We start from the raw sequence: 16,271 nt of genomic DNA, 5'->3' as shown, positions 1-16,271 counted from the left end.
CTAAAATATGAATGTTTTTAAATATAACATTTGTTATTTATTATATCATTACCTGATAACAAAGCCACAGATAATTGGGCAGAATTTAAGTTTTCCAAATAATTGCCCAGGTAGGTATTTAAGACCCACGTAATTAAATCTCTTAGCATTTTATAGTTGACTTGGACAGCAAAAAATTTCGTTCACCTAACTCAAATACGAAGAAAGCTTGTAACTCAAATGTATTTACATACATCAAGTAAACAGATGTTTTGTACTTCGTAACGATAGATGTACAGCACTACTGAATTATCAATATGGAGTGCTCGATTAATCAATTACTATTCGATAGTAAAATTTTCATTAAAATGTAAATAGTGTATTACCGGAAAAGCGAAATAATTAAAAATAGCTTGGTTATACTATTGAATTTTTGGAATATAATTCATTGTTTTCAATATTTGTTCTATACTCAAATCAAATTAGCAATGTTTGTCCCACTAATACAGTTAATGTATAATACTCATACAACTCTTGATGGCAAAAAAATATAGTATAAGAAACAATCGAATATTTTTCGGTTCTATTCTCATCACTAATAATTGCTTTGTATGCCTTCTAATAACACAAAATAAATTAACGTGTTTGATTGAAAAACAACAGTTTAAAAATGAGATTAAACAGTTCTTCAAAGCATAAGCAAAATCTTGAGGTATTTATTATATTTTTTTCTTGGATAAAAGTACATAAAGATATTTTATAGGGATTGCTAAGAATGGCTGTGGAAAATTCTGGACATGAATTGGAAGCAAGTAATAACTCTGTGGTTGCAGATGCTGAGGTAAATTCTTCGAGAAATAGATATGTACATAGTTATGTGTGTGTATTTAATTGTATGTCGGCTCATGGGGCGGTTCTGAATAAATTATTTGTTTTATTTAGGAAATATTGCATTGACTTCAAAACTGCAAAGTTATTGTAGACGTAGATTTTCTGTTTTGTCCATCTTACTCTATTCCACGTGATTGGTGCAGAAACGTCCAGACCAATGATATTTCTTTGTAAAATGGAATAGAATACATACTTAGGATAATCTATGAAACCGCAGTAGGATTGGTTTTATCGTATATGCATATACATATATGTTTTGTGTAGTTTTTACAGTGAGTAAAAAAATATTGGCACATATGTATGTATGTATTTGGTGTTGTTTTCTCCGTTGTTGTTAACATTTTTCATCTACAAAAAATTATAGTAATTTTTTCCGTCTTAAAATTTAGTCTTGGCAAAAGCCAATTATGAATTAAAAAATTAAGACGAAAATTAATAATATTGAAATAAACATTATTTTAAAAAAGTTTTGTATACATGTAGTAATATCTAGGTGAATTTTTAATCGAAAATCTTCCAACAAAAAAAAATTTAAAAATTTAAATTAAAAAAAAAAAAATACAAAATTCTAAAATATCCTAAATAAAGTTCATGCCAAATTTCAAGTCCTAGGTTTATATTTGACTTTTATACTAAAAAAAATATCGACTTGGGCATAGTGCAGTGGGTTCTGTGACGATCCAGTTCTCCTGGTATTTGACTATACTTTTAACCTCATCGGTTAGCACAGGAATTTAATGGTTTTTCACATAGGCCTTTGTATAATAATGGTAGAATTTTAGTTTTACCAGTTTCAATAAAGTAGGCTTCGCCAATGATAGTGCCCAGAAAGTAAATGTACTCTTGCGCACGTGGTTTTTGTTGATTGTTAGACTTATTGCACAGAGATTTAATGACTAAAATCGTATTGAGGTTCATAAAATTTGACAATATTCATGTTGCAAATTTCCATATAAGGTGCAACGGTCAAGCAACGCCGCTACAAAACATTACCGTTTATTCTGGTGTAATAGACTGTGTGAGCAGTTGCCTATGTACATACATAACACATAATACCCAATCTATAAGCTTATCAAATTTAAAGAAAAACAAAACTTTAATTTTTAATTTTTTTAATTTAATTTTAATATTTTGTATAACAAAACCTCTGATTTCAAAATGTTTTTTTTTTTTTTTTTTTTTTTTAACTTTGTTTTTTTTTATTGAATCTCTCTTATCAACAGTTTAGCATTTCAAATCTTATAACTAAACATTATTTAACAGTTTCTCTAAACTGTTTTAGGATGCACGTTCCTAGATTCTATCGCTGGTTGGTAGGTCCGTACGACGCAGACGGGAGCGGCTGCCAGTTTGTTAGCCTCGCGGGGATTAGGAAGCGAGAAAGCCTTGCTGTAGTATTTTATTGTGTTAGAGCTTTTAATATCTGACTGGTTGAATTTAGATTTCTGTATGTTTTCGTTTCGAACGTAAGGTGGCCCCGGTGATAGATTAGATTTTGACTGGACATCTGGATTCAAGTATCCATTTGCATTGTAACGTCCCATAGTTGGGAGCGCATAGTCAGATGGGTTATTAGTAGTAATTGTAAAGCAGGACCTTTATTCAAGGCTGAGAGAGGACCGAGCGTTGATAAGTCAGTGGAGCTATTGGGTTTTAGTTTTAGTTGCGTTCCCTTGGCTTCGTGTGCCTACGGCATGTGAGTCTTCTGTCGAGGTGTAATCCAAGATACGTCTTCGTTTGCTTGCCGGAGTGCGGAATTGTTTAGTGTGGAGGGTGACAATTCGCTGTTAGGGTAAACGTAAATGTTTGCTTTTGTTCGTTTATTTTATTCGCAGTGCAGAGAGCCATCTCACTTCGACATATGAATGAGTAGTTGCGCTGCGCGTTGCATAGGTACCTCGCTGGGCTGGAAGTGTTGTCGTTGTCGATGGTATTGTCAATATTTAAGTTTTGACATTGTTATGAGTAAAGGACATAGTAGTGTTTGTCGAAGTAGCTCCTTTGTGGGATGCCAGCTCTGATCACATAGTCGTTAGACATAGCAGAATTGCATCGCACTGCAAATTTCCTTACATACGACTCTAATAATTGGTGTGTATTATTAGAGTTTGGTTTGCTCTTATGCGTTAGTCTTCTAGCCAAGACTGTGAATGCTTGGGATACTCTAAGAAATTGCAGTGCAATATTCCTGTTCGAAAGGCGCTTCTTTATTTCAGATGTTTATGCATTAACCTGCTCGTATAGGCGTGTTTTTACGAAACCAAATTGATGTGATGGAATTGTTATGGACGTCTTAGATATGGTTTATCGAGTAGCAAAAGCATTTTCAAAGGAGTGTTGAAGGCATGATAGTAGGCTTATGGGTCTGTATACGATGGATTTGTGTGATCTTTGCATGGCTTTGTATCATTATTATTATTAGACTTTTCCAAATCTCTTGAGTACGCAGCTTCGTGGATGGCATTGGAGAGTTGCGCGAGGGTGCAAACTGCACAGTATGGGAGTTCAATCATTTTGGCGTTATTTGGTCGAAGCTGGTGATTTTTTCGGGTTACTTGATTTTGATGATTGTGGACTTTGTTGGCGTAAATTCATTGGATTTCTTGTGAAGCTGAGAGTCATATGTTGAATGTTGGTATTGTGAATGAATTGTGCGGATTTGGCTGAAAACAATTTCAGGTGTCTGCAAATGTTTTGGCTCTGTCTTCGTCACTGCGGGCCCTATTGTTCATAATTGACATTAAATAAATAAATACCAGAGAACGGCAAGAGGGCGCCAACCCTAAAAATTACCATGTTACTACCCCCACACACAGCCGCAATTGTGGCTGATGCCGACAATTTTTGCATGGATAGCTGATGGATATCCGACAATTATTGCTTGGACTCCCGAAGGGTATGTGTCCTTCTGATTCGCCACTTGCAGTTGCGTCGATGCCACTGTCAGTGCTTACTGAGCGAGACACCAAGCGAGATTATTTCTCGCTTATGCCAGCCGAGCACATTTTGTGTGCGCGCACACTTTCCCTTTTCTATCGAGAGTTTGCAGGCATCCCTGCCTTGTCTTGTCAATGTACGTATGCGTTCATGCCCTTGCATAAATGATAATATGCTTTCGAATTTGTTTTGCGCTTAAATTATAAAATTAATAATTATAAAAAACCCTTTAAAATTTCAATGAAACCCCATTTTTAGCAAATCAATTTTTCCTAAAAAAAAAAGAACATTTGCAGTGGTGACACAGATATGATGGTCGATATGAAAGTTGTATTACCCCTTTGGACCCCGCTGTCAAAGTTCATAATCATATTCTCTATTCAGACGAATGCCACTTAGTTTTCACATAATTTCATATAAGCAAGAAAAACTTGTAAATTCTATTTAATTAAACACAGCTTCAAGAAATATCATGATTAAAGTGTATTTAATGAAATATAGAGCACAACTATTTTCCATTCGGTGGCAACTCTTGAAGTGTTCGCTTTAATTTTAACATTTTTTTGTAACGCCGCCTGGTAAATCATATTCCCTTTAATTAAAATTTACATAGTTTAATTTTTTCTGCTGTTTTTTGATCAATAAAGCCAAAACTATACATTTACCAACATAAATAATTTATATTTCGAATTTTTTTTACATATACAAATGATTTAAACTTGCTATTTGCAAGCAAAAGAAGAAAAATTGAAACAACTGATACCTTTCGATGAAATTCGAATCACCTTTAAAAACATTGCTACAATAAGAAATAGATTTAAGGATATGTATTTGAATAGTAGGAACTCTTCACGGCAAATATCATTCTCCCCGTTAACTCGAACTAAATATACTGAAAAATTAAATCTCTGTAAATTTTTTATCACCTACGATTTTGTTATATAGATTTCAATAACTACTAACTAAACTAATCTACCGAGATTTATGTAGCACTGTGATGCTCTTGTTCAGTAGGTTGATGGCATAGCGGCTGATGTGCCTGTCCAGGCGCTCTGTGTGGGCTGTGATTAGTCTGGCAATCTCCTGGTGCACCCAAGGGACTACGAGCTCGTTATGGATGTCCTCATTTCTTTACTCTGAAACTTCTGGATAAGGGAACAGTCGGTTCCAGAATGGATTCCCATTGGAATCCCATAGGATTAGCAGCCTTAGGGCGGACCTTTTGCCAACAAGATAGAGATGTTTCAACAGCCTTTTATTCTGGTGGTTTCTTTTGTTCAGAAGGTGAGGGGTCCAAGTTAGTCGTCTGTCAAGCAACAGGAATTTGGCTGTGGGGCTGGAGGGTATGATAGCCATTCGGGTGCCACTTGCTCTTCGTAGAGTGATGGTAACTTGGGTGGACATTTCGAGGTTGACCATAAAGCTTTATCTCTTGGGCCATGTATTGGAGGCTTCGAGTTGCATTTGTCTGATGTCTGAGGCGGTCTGTGAAGAAGCATCACGTGCTAGGAATGCCGTGTCGTCAGCGAAAGCTGCGGGTCTTTGTTCATCTGAACGATGCGAATTCGAATTCAGTTTGCACTACAGGAAGTTTTGGTACCTGTCGACATTCGTGGTGCGTCTAAACAACCTCCGTCCTGTCTTTGTGGTCACTCTTACATTAACCAGTAGCTGTACTGCACAGTGATATGAGCACAACTCAAAAACATTTCTGCTGGTGATTTTATGCCTTTTCGTAGAAATAGCTGAGTCCAGTTCGTGTGGTATTTTATTCACATTGGTGGACAACTATTGCCACAGGATCGATTGATCCTCTGAGAAGCATCTGAACAGCGCTCTGTCATTTTGTTTAATGAGGCGTGCCCCCACCAAGGGGCATTGAAGTCACATCCAGCAATGTTGGAATAAACTGCAGTTCAAGTTATAGCGGGATCATGACGGCTGCTCCACCTCTAGGGGAGCAGTTGGCATGGCTCGTGGATATTATGTTGTCTCCGTTAATAGAGAATTACGATCTGGTGGGGAAATGTATTTCTACTGCAAGGAATAAATCTATGCGATTGGTCTTGAGTAAGTGCTCTACTTCAGGCCTGCTTCTGCGCAGACCGTTCGTGTTCCATAGTAAAATTCGAAGACTTACAGTTGGTGCTGTAAAGGTGGGTGCTGCATAGGTTGATGCAGTGGGTATTCGCTTCGGTGGTTGTAGTTCCTTGGCCTTGCAGCCCTTATATGAAGCGGGATGTTTACCTTTGCAGACCCGGAAGCGATGTGGTCATCTCCGCACTTGACGCATTTAGCGCTGGGTGTGCCCAGGCCAAGGCCTCCTACTATGGAGTTGTGCGCTTCCCTGACGGTGTCACCCTCTAAGGCCAATTCCACACTCTGTGTGGAGTGGCCCTTATACGATCCTATACGCCCTTTCATTACGTGCCTAAAAAGTATAATACCTATTTTCATAAAAAAAAATTAACAAAACAAAATAAAGGTATGTTTTAAAAGCTATAATGTTGTGTTATGTGGCATCATGATGCTGACCTTGTTGTATTTGGTAGTATTGTGAAGTTTTTGCGCTTGCCCACAATATCAGATACAGAGCGGTTGGTTGGTCACATGTTACTGGGGGCTTGATTACTTTCGCTAAATTTATTTCTGGTGACTTGGAGTTGACAGAGTCCTTGGTTTTGTTAGAGTCCTCATTCGACACATCCTATTTACTGGAGAAAAGTTAAAAAAAAATTGCTTCTTTGCTGGACAAATCTCTGAACCAAGTGAACATAAATCATATAGTATATGATTTGAAGTTTGTTTGAAAATCTGTGTCATCCTCCTTATTTATTGTTACATAACAAATATAATGCACATGTTTGCTTATTCAATGCAAATTAATTTTAAAAAAAAATATTTCATATTATTTTCAGAATATGATGTTCCTCCAGGAAGCACTTAATTCAATGACTACTGATTTTGCACCAGCATATACAAATGCAATTAAAGATTTGCAAAGCGAATCAACCACTGTTGATAAAAAAAAAGATAGCTTAAATATAATACGGGAAAACATCGATGATATTGATCTTGCTAATGGATTTGTAAAAGTTGGAGGTGCCTTACTTCTTATACAGCTTATAAAAGAAACAACAGACAGTGATTTGCGATCAAAATCCGCTTATATTATTGCGGAAATGTCTCAAAATAATGACTTTTGTCAAAAATATTTTAATAATGAAAATATAATACCTTATTTAAGTTCGACTATTAATGATAATAATGAAAATGTATCTAGAAGCTCAATCTTTGCTATATCATCATTGATTCAAAATTATGAACCTGGACTAAATTCATTTTTGGAAGCAAATGGAATTGAAATGTTAGTCTTGGGCTTAGACTCTAAACACAGCACAGTATATACAAAAGCTGCATTTCTGATTGGATCATTATCATCGCAAAAAAGTACTATAAAGGGTAAGCTATTTAAATAAACTGTGAATTCCGCAGAGAATACTAAAGCCTGTGCGCTAAATTAGCACTAGAGTTGCAGTTGCCTGCTTAATACATCGTAGGTCACATTTCCTAATTCATTCACACTAATCTTTAACACTTGGTCTCAATATAAAACTTATAATGCGTAAAGAGTAAATACACCACTTAATTAAAATTATCGAGCACAATTATTTTCTATTTGGCATTTGGCATTTTTCAAACGCATTAAATATTTTTCATAGATTTTTATTAAATTTTTCAGATTTATATCCCTTTCCATTCGAAAAACCAATTTTTATTAGAAAAAAGTTTCCCGGTGAAACTTAAAAATGGTGTCATTTGAAGCACCTTTGATATTTATGAAATATGGTGACAATTTCAGCTCTCTAGCTCTTATGAGTTCGGCTCCACATCGATTACCCCATTTTATACATTTATATATATAGATGAAGGGTAGCCATGTTCGTTCATCCGTCTGTTAAAGCAACCAAATCTTGGATGTACATACATCCGGGATCCGGTTCTCTGAAGCAATCACATATGTATTTGAAACTTTTTTCCCCGATCCCCTCATCGAAAAAAAAAAAAAACATTCAAAAATAATTTCGAGTATATTACCATTTAAATTTTCTATATAGACAGCAGGATACAGTTGCTGACACGTCATAATAATCTTCGTGCTAATGCAATATCGACAACATCGTTGCTGACGCTGGAATCGTGGGAAACGATTTTAAAATCTCATAACAAAACGTAGATAGCACAGACCTTACAGAATTTTAATTGTTGTGTATATTAAGTCGAAGTAATCGCGCATAGATTTACAAACCAACTTCAAATCATAAACGATATGATTTTAGGGGTCAAGGATTTGTTAATGCTCACCCATATACAGGTTGTAATGCATAAAAAATAGAGTTGTTTTAAAAAGGTCATTCAATTTCTAACATGCCAACATGTAACATTTCAATATTATTAATGTTTTAATTCATAATTTTCAACTAAACAAAATATCTACGTTAAATCTACTACACTTTGTCATTCACTGAAAGAGCTTAAAATCATTTCGTTGTTTCAGACAGATGCTAGCAAGATTTCACATCATTTTGTTTAATTCGGACTCTTTATTTTGCTTTGTAATAGGCACATTGCTTATGTCATATGAACAAAAGAAATTAGAAAAGGCAATTGACTTTAACACAGCATCAAGAAATGGCTTGATTAATGTGTATTTGATTAAAATTCATTTGACCTCATTAATTTGTCCTATTTACAAATTGGAGGCATCTTTTAATGTGTGTGCTTTAATTTGAACGCTTAACAGGGGCCGTAAATCATATTCCTTTTAAGTAAAATTTACTTAATTTAATTTAACTAAGGTGCTTTCTGATCAATAAAGCCAAAACTATTTATCTAACAACATGAGTAATTTGTATTGTAAATTTGTTTACATATAGAAATAATTGAAGTTTGATATTGTCAAGCAAATGAAAAAAATTGAAACAGATAATTACGTAACACGGGCCTGTCATGCAACTTTATTGTTGTGCAATATTGTGCGGCACAATATATATATTTTTTGCATTCAAATTAGAAGCAATATGTCACAAAAATATTATTATGTGCCAAATTCCTTCTTTAAATTTACTCGGATTAAATACAATATACAAAATATCTGTAAATTCTGTGTCACCTACTTTTTGTTATCAAATTTTACATGAGCCAAAATCTACCGAGATTTCTCTGGCATCTCTGTATAGGTTGATATTAGGCGTAATAACAAAAACTCCACTGAGACCGCTTAACTGAAAGCAAAATCGAAGAGATAGGAAATGTTATTCTCAGAGATGGCGTGTATTTTTTTATACACTTTGACATTTTTGTAAAAAATGGAAAAGAGTATTATGAAGTTGCTCAAATGTAGATAACAGGAGAGAGGAGTGGCGACCACGAAAGTATTTATTCTTTGTCAGCTCGACGAGTGAGTCGACTTAGGCCATGTCGTCTGTCCGTCTGAATGTTTGAGCACCTGTTTCTCAGAAACTATAAGAGCTAGAGCAACCAAATTTGGTATATAGTTGGTCCTATATCCAAACCCGGACGTTTTTATTTTATTTATTTTTATTTCCTCTACCCTCCCCCGTAAATACAAAAAAACACAATATTAAGCAATAAAAAAATATTTAAAAATCTGAAAATAACTTTGGTCACATGAACGCGCTCCAATGAGTATAAAAAGTAGGGAGTTTATTCACACATTTCCAATTTTCAATATAAACGCGGGGTGCGAGTGTTGTACGCGCCATACAAACGTCGCTGTCGACGCAGACGGCGGCGTCGCCGCTAGACGCTACAGCGAAAAAGAATTGTTGGACGGCGTCCTGGTTTGTGTGTTATGTGTTCATGACGTGCATGCGTGTGGTGCGGTTGATGCCTAGTCAAAAGTGTACTAAAGTTGGTGGCGCCCAACTTTAATTTGTCCACTTGTTTTTTTTTTTGTTGTGTACAAAAGAATTACATCCGTCAAAAAATGTGTGCGTTAATTGATAATTTTTTTTTTGACAGAAGGGCTTATGCTTTTACACTAAAAATAATAAAAACGGAATAATAAACAATCTGAAATTATATATTTATTTATAAATTTGAAAAATAATAATAAATTTATTTTTAAGATCTTTTCAACAGAGTTAATGCTGCTTCGTCGCTTATTAAAAACTTGGAGGATAAAAGCGAATATGACCAGAAGCTTTACGTCACCCTTTTTGCTCCTTTCCTCACTTTCTTTCCGATTGTGATTGGAGCTCTATTTGGAAGAACCAAGCTGAAAAAAAATCAATTTTGAACAATATTGTCAACAATAAAATGCTGTTGGAAAGTTGTGAGGTAAGTTTAATTTAAATAAAATAATTTTAAGCATAATTTTAAGCTCTATTTTTTAATTTAAAACTCTGCCGACACAACAGGCAGGCGTCACTGGTTGTCAGCAGCTGTTGTTAGCAACAGCATTTAGATGTGCTGTGTGAATATGAGTATGAGTTTGCGATTGCGTGCATATCTTTGAAGCGATGCCGTAGTCAAAGTTTACGAAAAAGTTTGTAGAGTTAAATATTTAATGCGTTCTTAATTAGTTTAAAAGTACTCTGAAATTTTTGAAGTACCAGTGGATTATTATTGATTGATCTGTTCGTTTTAGTGTATTTAAACTAGCATATTAGTAGTGATATTCACGGTGAAAGAGTGCACATTAAGATTGGTAAAAGTATTCTATTGTTTAGTTGTTTCAGTGGTATAAATAAACTAACAATTGTTTTCGCGGTTTTATTGCTGTGATTGTTTTGTTGGTTTGAGCATTATGTTACGTCTCTCACCTTAACTCCTCTGCTTTCTTTATTGCTTTCTATTTTGCACGGTGCTTGTGTTTTGTTCGTGCATTTTCACACAAAATTACTAACCTCTAATTTACGTACTCTTTAGTTGTTGAGCTCTTAGATCGTTTTCATTAGCTTGTTATATTTTTGTTATCAACATACTCTTTCGTAGGCATATACATTTAGTTAAAATGTTCGCTTGCTGCATTAAAAATTGCAAATGCCAAAGCGATGCAACTGCTGAGTGCATCGGATGCTGGCTGTGCGATAAATTTATACATGTGAAGTGTGCAGGCTTCACGATTAAAGTTAAAGATTCCATTATGAACAAGACCGGCTTAAAATGGTCATGTGAATCTTGTCGTGAAGCTGAGGCCGACATGTCTAAGTTTATGCGACATACTAAGCTTAATTTTTATGCTCTGCGAAAGAGTTTTAATAAACTCAATGATGAGTTTATAAGTATGGAGACACAGTTTAAAGCTCTTAAAGTTTTAGACGAATCCCAGTTGGCACCAGCAGTAACACCTAAAAAAACTAATGAAGTAACATTGGTAAACTGTCCAGTAACACCTGTTACTGCAGCTTGCCCTAGTATTGTTATAAATGATAATGAGGCTGGTCCGTCATCTAAAATTGTTAAAAAGAGTGTTAGATCGCCTGGTGATAGTTTCCATACTCCGCGCCCTGCTCCTAAGCCCTTATTAGCTGTTCCTTTACGGAAACAAGTTTTTGTTTCTAGGCTTCACCCGGATACTTTGGCTGAAGATGTAATTGCTTACATTCAATCAAAGATTCCTAACTCTATAATCATTTATAGAAAATTTAATTTAATATTCTAGAGAGATATCTTCATTTAAATTGAATGTGCCACCAGAATTATTACGACACTATTTTGTTGTATTTCTTTCATGGCCACAAGATTGCTTGTTAAAGAATTAATTAAAACTCAAAGCAAACACTGATGCTCGCCTGGCCAATTAAATTTTTCTAAAGTGGAAACGTACTAACACCTACTAATGGATGCAAAAAACTAACTCTTCATTGTTTCTTCTTTTAAGGCGTATCAAAATGTTAGAGGCATTAAGGGTCTCAAAATTAGGCTAATATATAATAGTAGTACTTCTTTTGATCTATAACGTGTTCGTTGCTTCACTGAAACTGGTTAAAAGCTGAAATTCTAGTTCAACCATTTAACAAATTAAATATACATATAGATGTGACCGTTGTCAACGGGGTGGTTGGTGGTATTGTTGCGTTAACTCGACCTTTTCTATCGGAATTAAACTTTGTTCTTTATCTAATTGTTAATTTGTTGCAGTTAGATTGACATGTTTGGTCAATTTCCTTTATAATAACTGTCTATATTCACCTCAATCGGATGTTTAATTTATAATGAACATTTATCCAATATACAATTAATATCTCTAAGCTATCTGAAAAGGATTATTTATGTGTATTAGGAGACTTTAAATTTACGAAATATCTTGGTCCTATGATAACTTGGTAGTTTTCCTACTAGCTCCAACGAGTTCATAAATAATTTACTGAATCTTTCACTTTATGAAATAAGAATAATGTTCTATTTGGCTTAATCATAAATATCCGTTAATATTTAAGGTATCTGCAGATTCATATAATATGTATATCTTATGAATATCTCAGCTAGCGCAATTTGCTGACATATCGATGGCTTCGATGATGTCACTTATTCACCTAACAATATTGGATATTATAGAGTATACGCTCTTGAGCAACCTGTGCAGCATACACAGCAGGCTAAGCCTAGTTGTTTCTAGAAAGGCACTTTAATAAATTAAATAACTTTATTACTAAATCAGTGGTCGACTTTTTTGCAGCAATAACTTTAGGAAATTGCAATTTGTTCTTTTTTTAACGCCTTAAAAAAGCTTTTATTGAACAATCCGTTCCTTCGTAGGCACTAGTAGGTCTAAATAGCCTTTATGGTTTACTAGGAAGTTAGCGGGTTTAAAAAAATAAAATCGTTATTTTTAAAGATACGTACAGGCAAATAGTAGTTGATTCTTTTGCCTATTCTATGGCTAATCTAATTTCTTAAATTGTTAAATTTTCAACTTTTAAACAATTATTTATGTCAGCTTCGGCTTCAGCGTTTCAGGATCCTACAACAGTTTTATAATTTGTTAAATTTCATAAACGTTTTAATCGTTTATACCTACTATGTTTCTATGAAAATACTATGCAATTAATGATCAGGCATCAGCGATCTATTTGCAGACTCTTACTTATAACATCAACAAATCTAATTTTGTTGCGGAGCCTGTGATTCGAAGACTCAGTATTGCGTGAACTAAATGTAATGAAACATACGTTCTCTCCAGGACCAGTGTGCTATGTACCAGGGTTGGTTACTTAATATTGCGCTGGTTCACTAATATTTACTTTTACATAGATTATTTGCCTTGTCCGTTAAATGTTGTTATTTGCCTCCAATCTGGAAGGAATCTTTTATTATTCCGTTACATAAAAATGGCCAAAGTTATGTAAATAACTATAGGGTATATCAAAATTGTCTGCTACGCCTAAAATTTTTTGAAAAAATTCTTACTATCTCAATTAATGCATTTCAGACAGCTCAATTGTTTCACATTACCCAAAGGTTTTGTGAAAATTAAGCTTCTACATGGTTCTTCATCAATGGTATAAAGGTTTCACAACAAAATGCAGACTGATTTCATTTATATGACTTTAGTAAGCATTTGGGACTCTGTATAAATCACGTTTCTAGATTATTAAATTAAGCTGATTGGACTTCCAACATTTTTGAACAAATGGATTACAGTTACTATAATAACAAACTCAGAGGGTTTATATTCAAGTCGGCTGTTTTCCAAGCCAGTTATTCGTAAGTCTGGATTGTCCTCAGATGTGTTCATATGAAGTTTCCTTTTGCTTTTAACCATTTTATTAACGATCTTCCTCGTCATATATACATTCCAATCATTTTTGTGTATGTGATTGAATGGTTGGAAAGCTGGTCTTCATTAGAGATCATGCTCAGCTGCAGTACTTTATTGCACCGATCTTGATTGTCTATTTTTTTAATGGTGCAAAAAAGATTTATTAAAACATTAATTGCTCTAAAGGTTAAAGTTTTGTCAGTATCCATAGACACTCGGCCTCCACTATTCGTCAACTATACATGGATCAATGCCCTCTCAACAGATTTATCGGAGCGTAAATGACTGGGTATTCTCCTTATGTAAGCTGAAGTTTTGCAAATGCTTTCCTTAAACTGTCAGTAAGGCGAATTTTGAAGCTATCGGCATTTATTTAACGATGGGCTAAGACATTTGTATGACCTTACACAACTAAAACTACTTTATATCTCTTGTTCGACGTTCTGGAATAATGTAGATTTGTATTTGATTCTCAACATACTCGAACACCAGATTAGTATTTGAATCCGTTCAAAAAAACTTTGTAATTATTTGCTTTCCTTCGCTTTCAACTGGGTCCAGGTGTTGGATTACCATTACTCTAGTTAGATACTTTTAATAAATCTTTATATTTAACTAATCGACGAATCATAGCTTGGGTCACGTTCATGATTAATTAATTAACAGGAGAAATTGATTTTCTATTTGTTGGTCAATTAATTTCTCGAGGTCCTGTAGGTATAACTTCGAATTTTGTTCCCTTAACTCTTAACTTTTGCACAACTAACTATTTACTGCATGAGCCTCTTCGAGTTCTCTGTATAATCATATAATAAACATTATTCTGTTATCAACACAGAGACCTCAGAGTTTAACTAAGCGGTGTTTCTTAACTTACTTAAATATTAACAATTAACTTTAATCCAGATCTGATTGGGTTTTCTGGGTTTTCCCCAATCCTTGCAACATGTTGGATCTGTTTAACACTCCCAATATTTAAGGTTTTAAAAATAAAGATATAATTATTAAATTACCTTTAAATTTAATTTTACACTATTTTGTATATAAGTACTATAATGTAATTTTTTCTTTTGATGTCGACTGCTCTCAGTTGACATTAAATAAATAAAATAAATAAATAGCCTCACTTAAAAATGAATACTTTCATTGTTTTACAGGAAATCGTGACTTTTGCTACAACTGTTTGGACGAATACGATCAAACAAAATAAAGTTCCTGCTATATCCAAGTGTGCATGAGGATCAGTATAGAACATATTGTATATATAACCGAGCCACTTGAAATAATTTTCGTCTTGTGTACAGAAATAAAAAAAAATAGAAATTCCAGAACCTAAATGGTCTATTAGTTTCATTTTTGAATACTTTAAATAAATAAGACTAATTTAAAATTATATATTACAAAAACATTGTTTTGACCATACCTGTTAAATAACGATTAGTTATTACCTTATAATTAATCATTAGAAATTTTATTATTTTTGTTGTAAAGGAGAAGATTACTGTAGTAGAAGAATTAATGTACAATTGGCAATTGGTTTAGGTCTTTTAAAAATACAATGTTAAAATGATATAATTTTAAGTTATTGCATTAAGCTCATTAAGTATAAAATTATAATTGTTAAAAGGAAATGTGTACGTGTGCAATTTAATGTATATTTTTAATAACTAGTGGTAAACTTCGTACCGTCAGCAGTTTTTTAATTTTTTCAATAGTTTGTTGACGTTGAAGACCTCGGCAAACGGAGAAAGGACAATGAAGGATGCTTTCTATGCGGAGCTCGACCGAGCTTTTGGCCGCTGCCCTTCCCATGGCAATAAATTTCTTCTTGGGGACTTTAATGCCAAAGTAGGGCGAGAAGACATCTTTGAGAGACCACCTCGAGCAATGGTCTCAGATTAATAGGCTTTGCTCCAGCGCATAATATGGTACTTTGTACCATATTCACGTATTCAATGCGCGATCCTGTCGAGCCCCCAACATCGACTCCGACCATTATCTGGTTGCAGCTGGGATTCGCACACGGCTATGTGTGGCGAAGGTTGCACGTCGACTACTAAAAAGGCTGGCCATTTTTCACTTAAAAAGAAGGCCATTTTTCACTTAAGAGTCCCTGGTTACTGGCCTAGCAACTCCGAGACCTGAAGACATCAGCGATGTGTGGGCGCTAGAGGCTTACGCCGATTTAGTTTGCTTCGTCGGCGGCGTATAGGGTAGAAAGAACCTGCGACGGCAGTTACGCCGTTCAATGTGTCGGCGGCCGATGGCGGCGGCGTATAAAGTTATTAAATCAAAAAATATATTTTTAATTATTTTAAAAGTATTCTTTATTTAACAAAAATAAATAATATTGAAATAAACATGTAAACATATATATATAAATATTTAAGTCTATCTTTATAGTTTTCACATCAAAAAGAATTTTTGCTTTTTATACACTTTGACATTTTTGTAAAAAATGGAAAAAGGTATTATGAATAAAGTTGTGCCAAATGTATGTAACAGGAGAAGGAGGAGACGTGGCAGACCCCACAAAGTATATATATTCTTGATCAGCAAGTCGATATAACAATGGCCGTCTGGCCGTCCGTCTAAATGTTTGAGCACCTGTTTCTCAGCAACTGTAAGAGCTAGAGCAACCAAATGTGGAATATATAGGTGCTCCTATATCCAA

At 34.4% G+C, this 16,271-nt stretch overlaps 2 protein-coding genes across 3 annotated transcripts in view; one reads left to right on the top strand and one right to left on the bottom strand.

Annotated features, from left to right (window-relative positions):
* Positions 1 to 190, bottom strand: part of LOC108598152 (vacuolar protein sorting-associated protein 13D) — a 116,846-nt gene extending 116,656 nt beyond the window's left edge. Inside the window, exon 1 of one of the 2 annotated variants that reach the window (XM_033294778.1) lies at positions 53 to 190. In XM_033294778.1, the coding sequence (XP_033150669.1) occupies positions 53 to 149 (97 nt within the window). In that variant the 5' untranslated portion in view covers positions 150 to 190. The remainder of the gene's footprint in view (positions 1 to 52) is intronic. The other variant, XM_033294775.1, reaches the window with a different exon arrangement.
* Positions 191 to 574: 384 nt separating this feature from the next.
* LOC108600564 (hsp70 nucleotide exchange factor fes1) lies at positions 575 to 14,934 on the top strand. The gene is made up of 5 exons (XM_017988227.2): positions 575 to 691; positions 743 to 820; positions 6,726 to 7,269; positions 9,960 to 10,170; positions 14,755 to 14,934. The coding sequence occupies exons 1-4, from the start codon at positions 650 to 652 to the stop codon at positions 10,127 to 10,129; spliced, it is 834 nt and encodes a 277-aa protein (XP_017843716.2). The 5' UTR covers positions 575 to 649; the 3' UTR covers positions 10,130 to 10,170; positions 14,755 to 14,934.
* The last annotated feature ends 1,337 nt before the right edge of the window (positions 14,935 to 16,271 follow it).

Source organism: Drosophila busckii, unplaced genomic scaffold (genome assembly GCF_011750605.1).
Source record: "Drosophila busckii strain San Diego stock center, stock number 13000-0081.31 unplaced genomic scaffold, ASM1175060v1 chrUn_07, whole genome shotgun sequence".
Classification (NCBI taxonomy): Eukaryota; Metazoa; Arthropoda; class Insecta; order Diptera; family Drosophilidae; genus Drosophila; species Drosophila busckii.
This window is presented reverse-complemented; position numbering and strand designations above follow the sequence as displayed.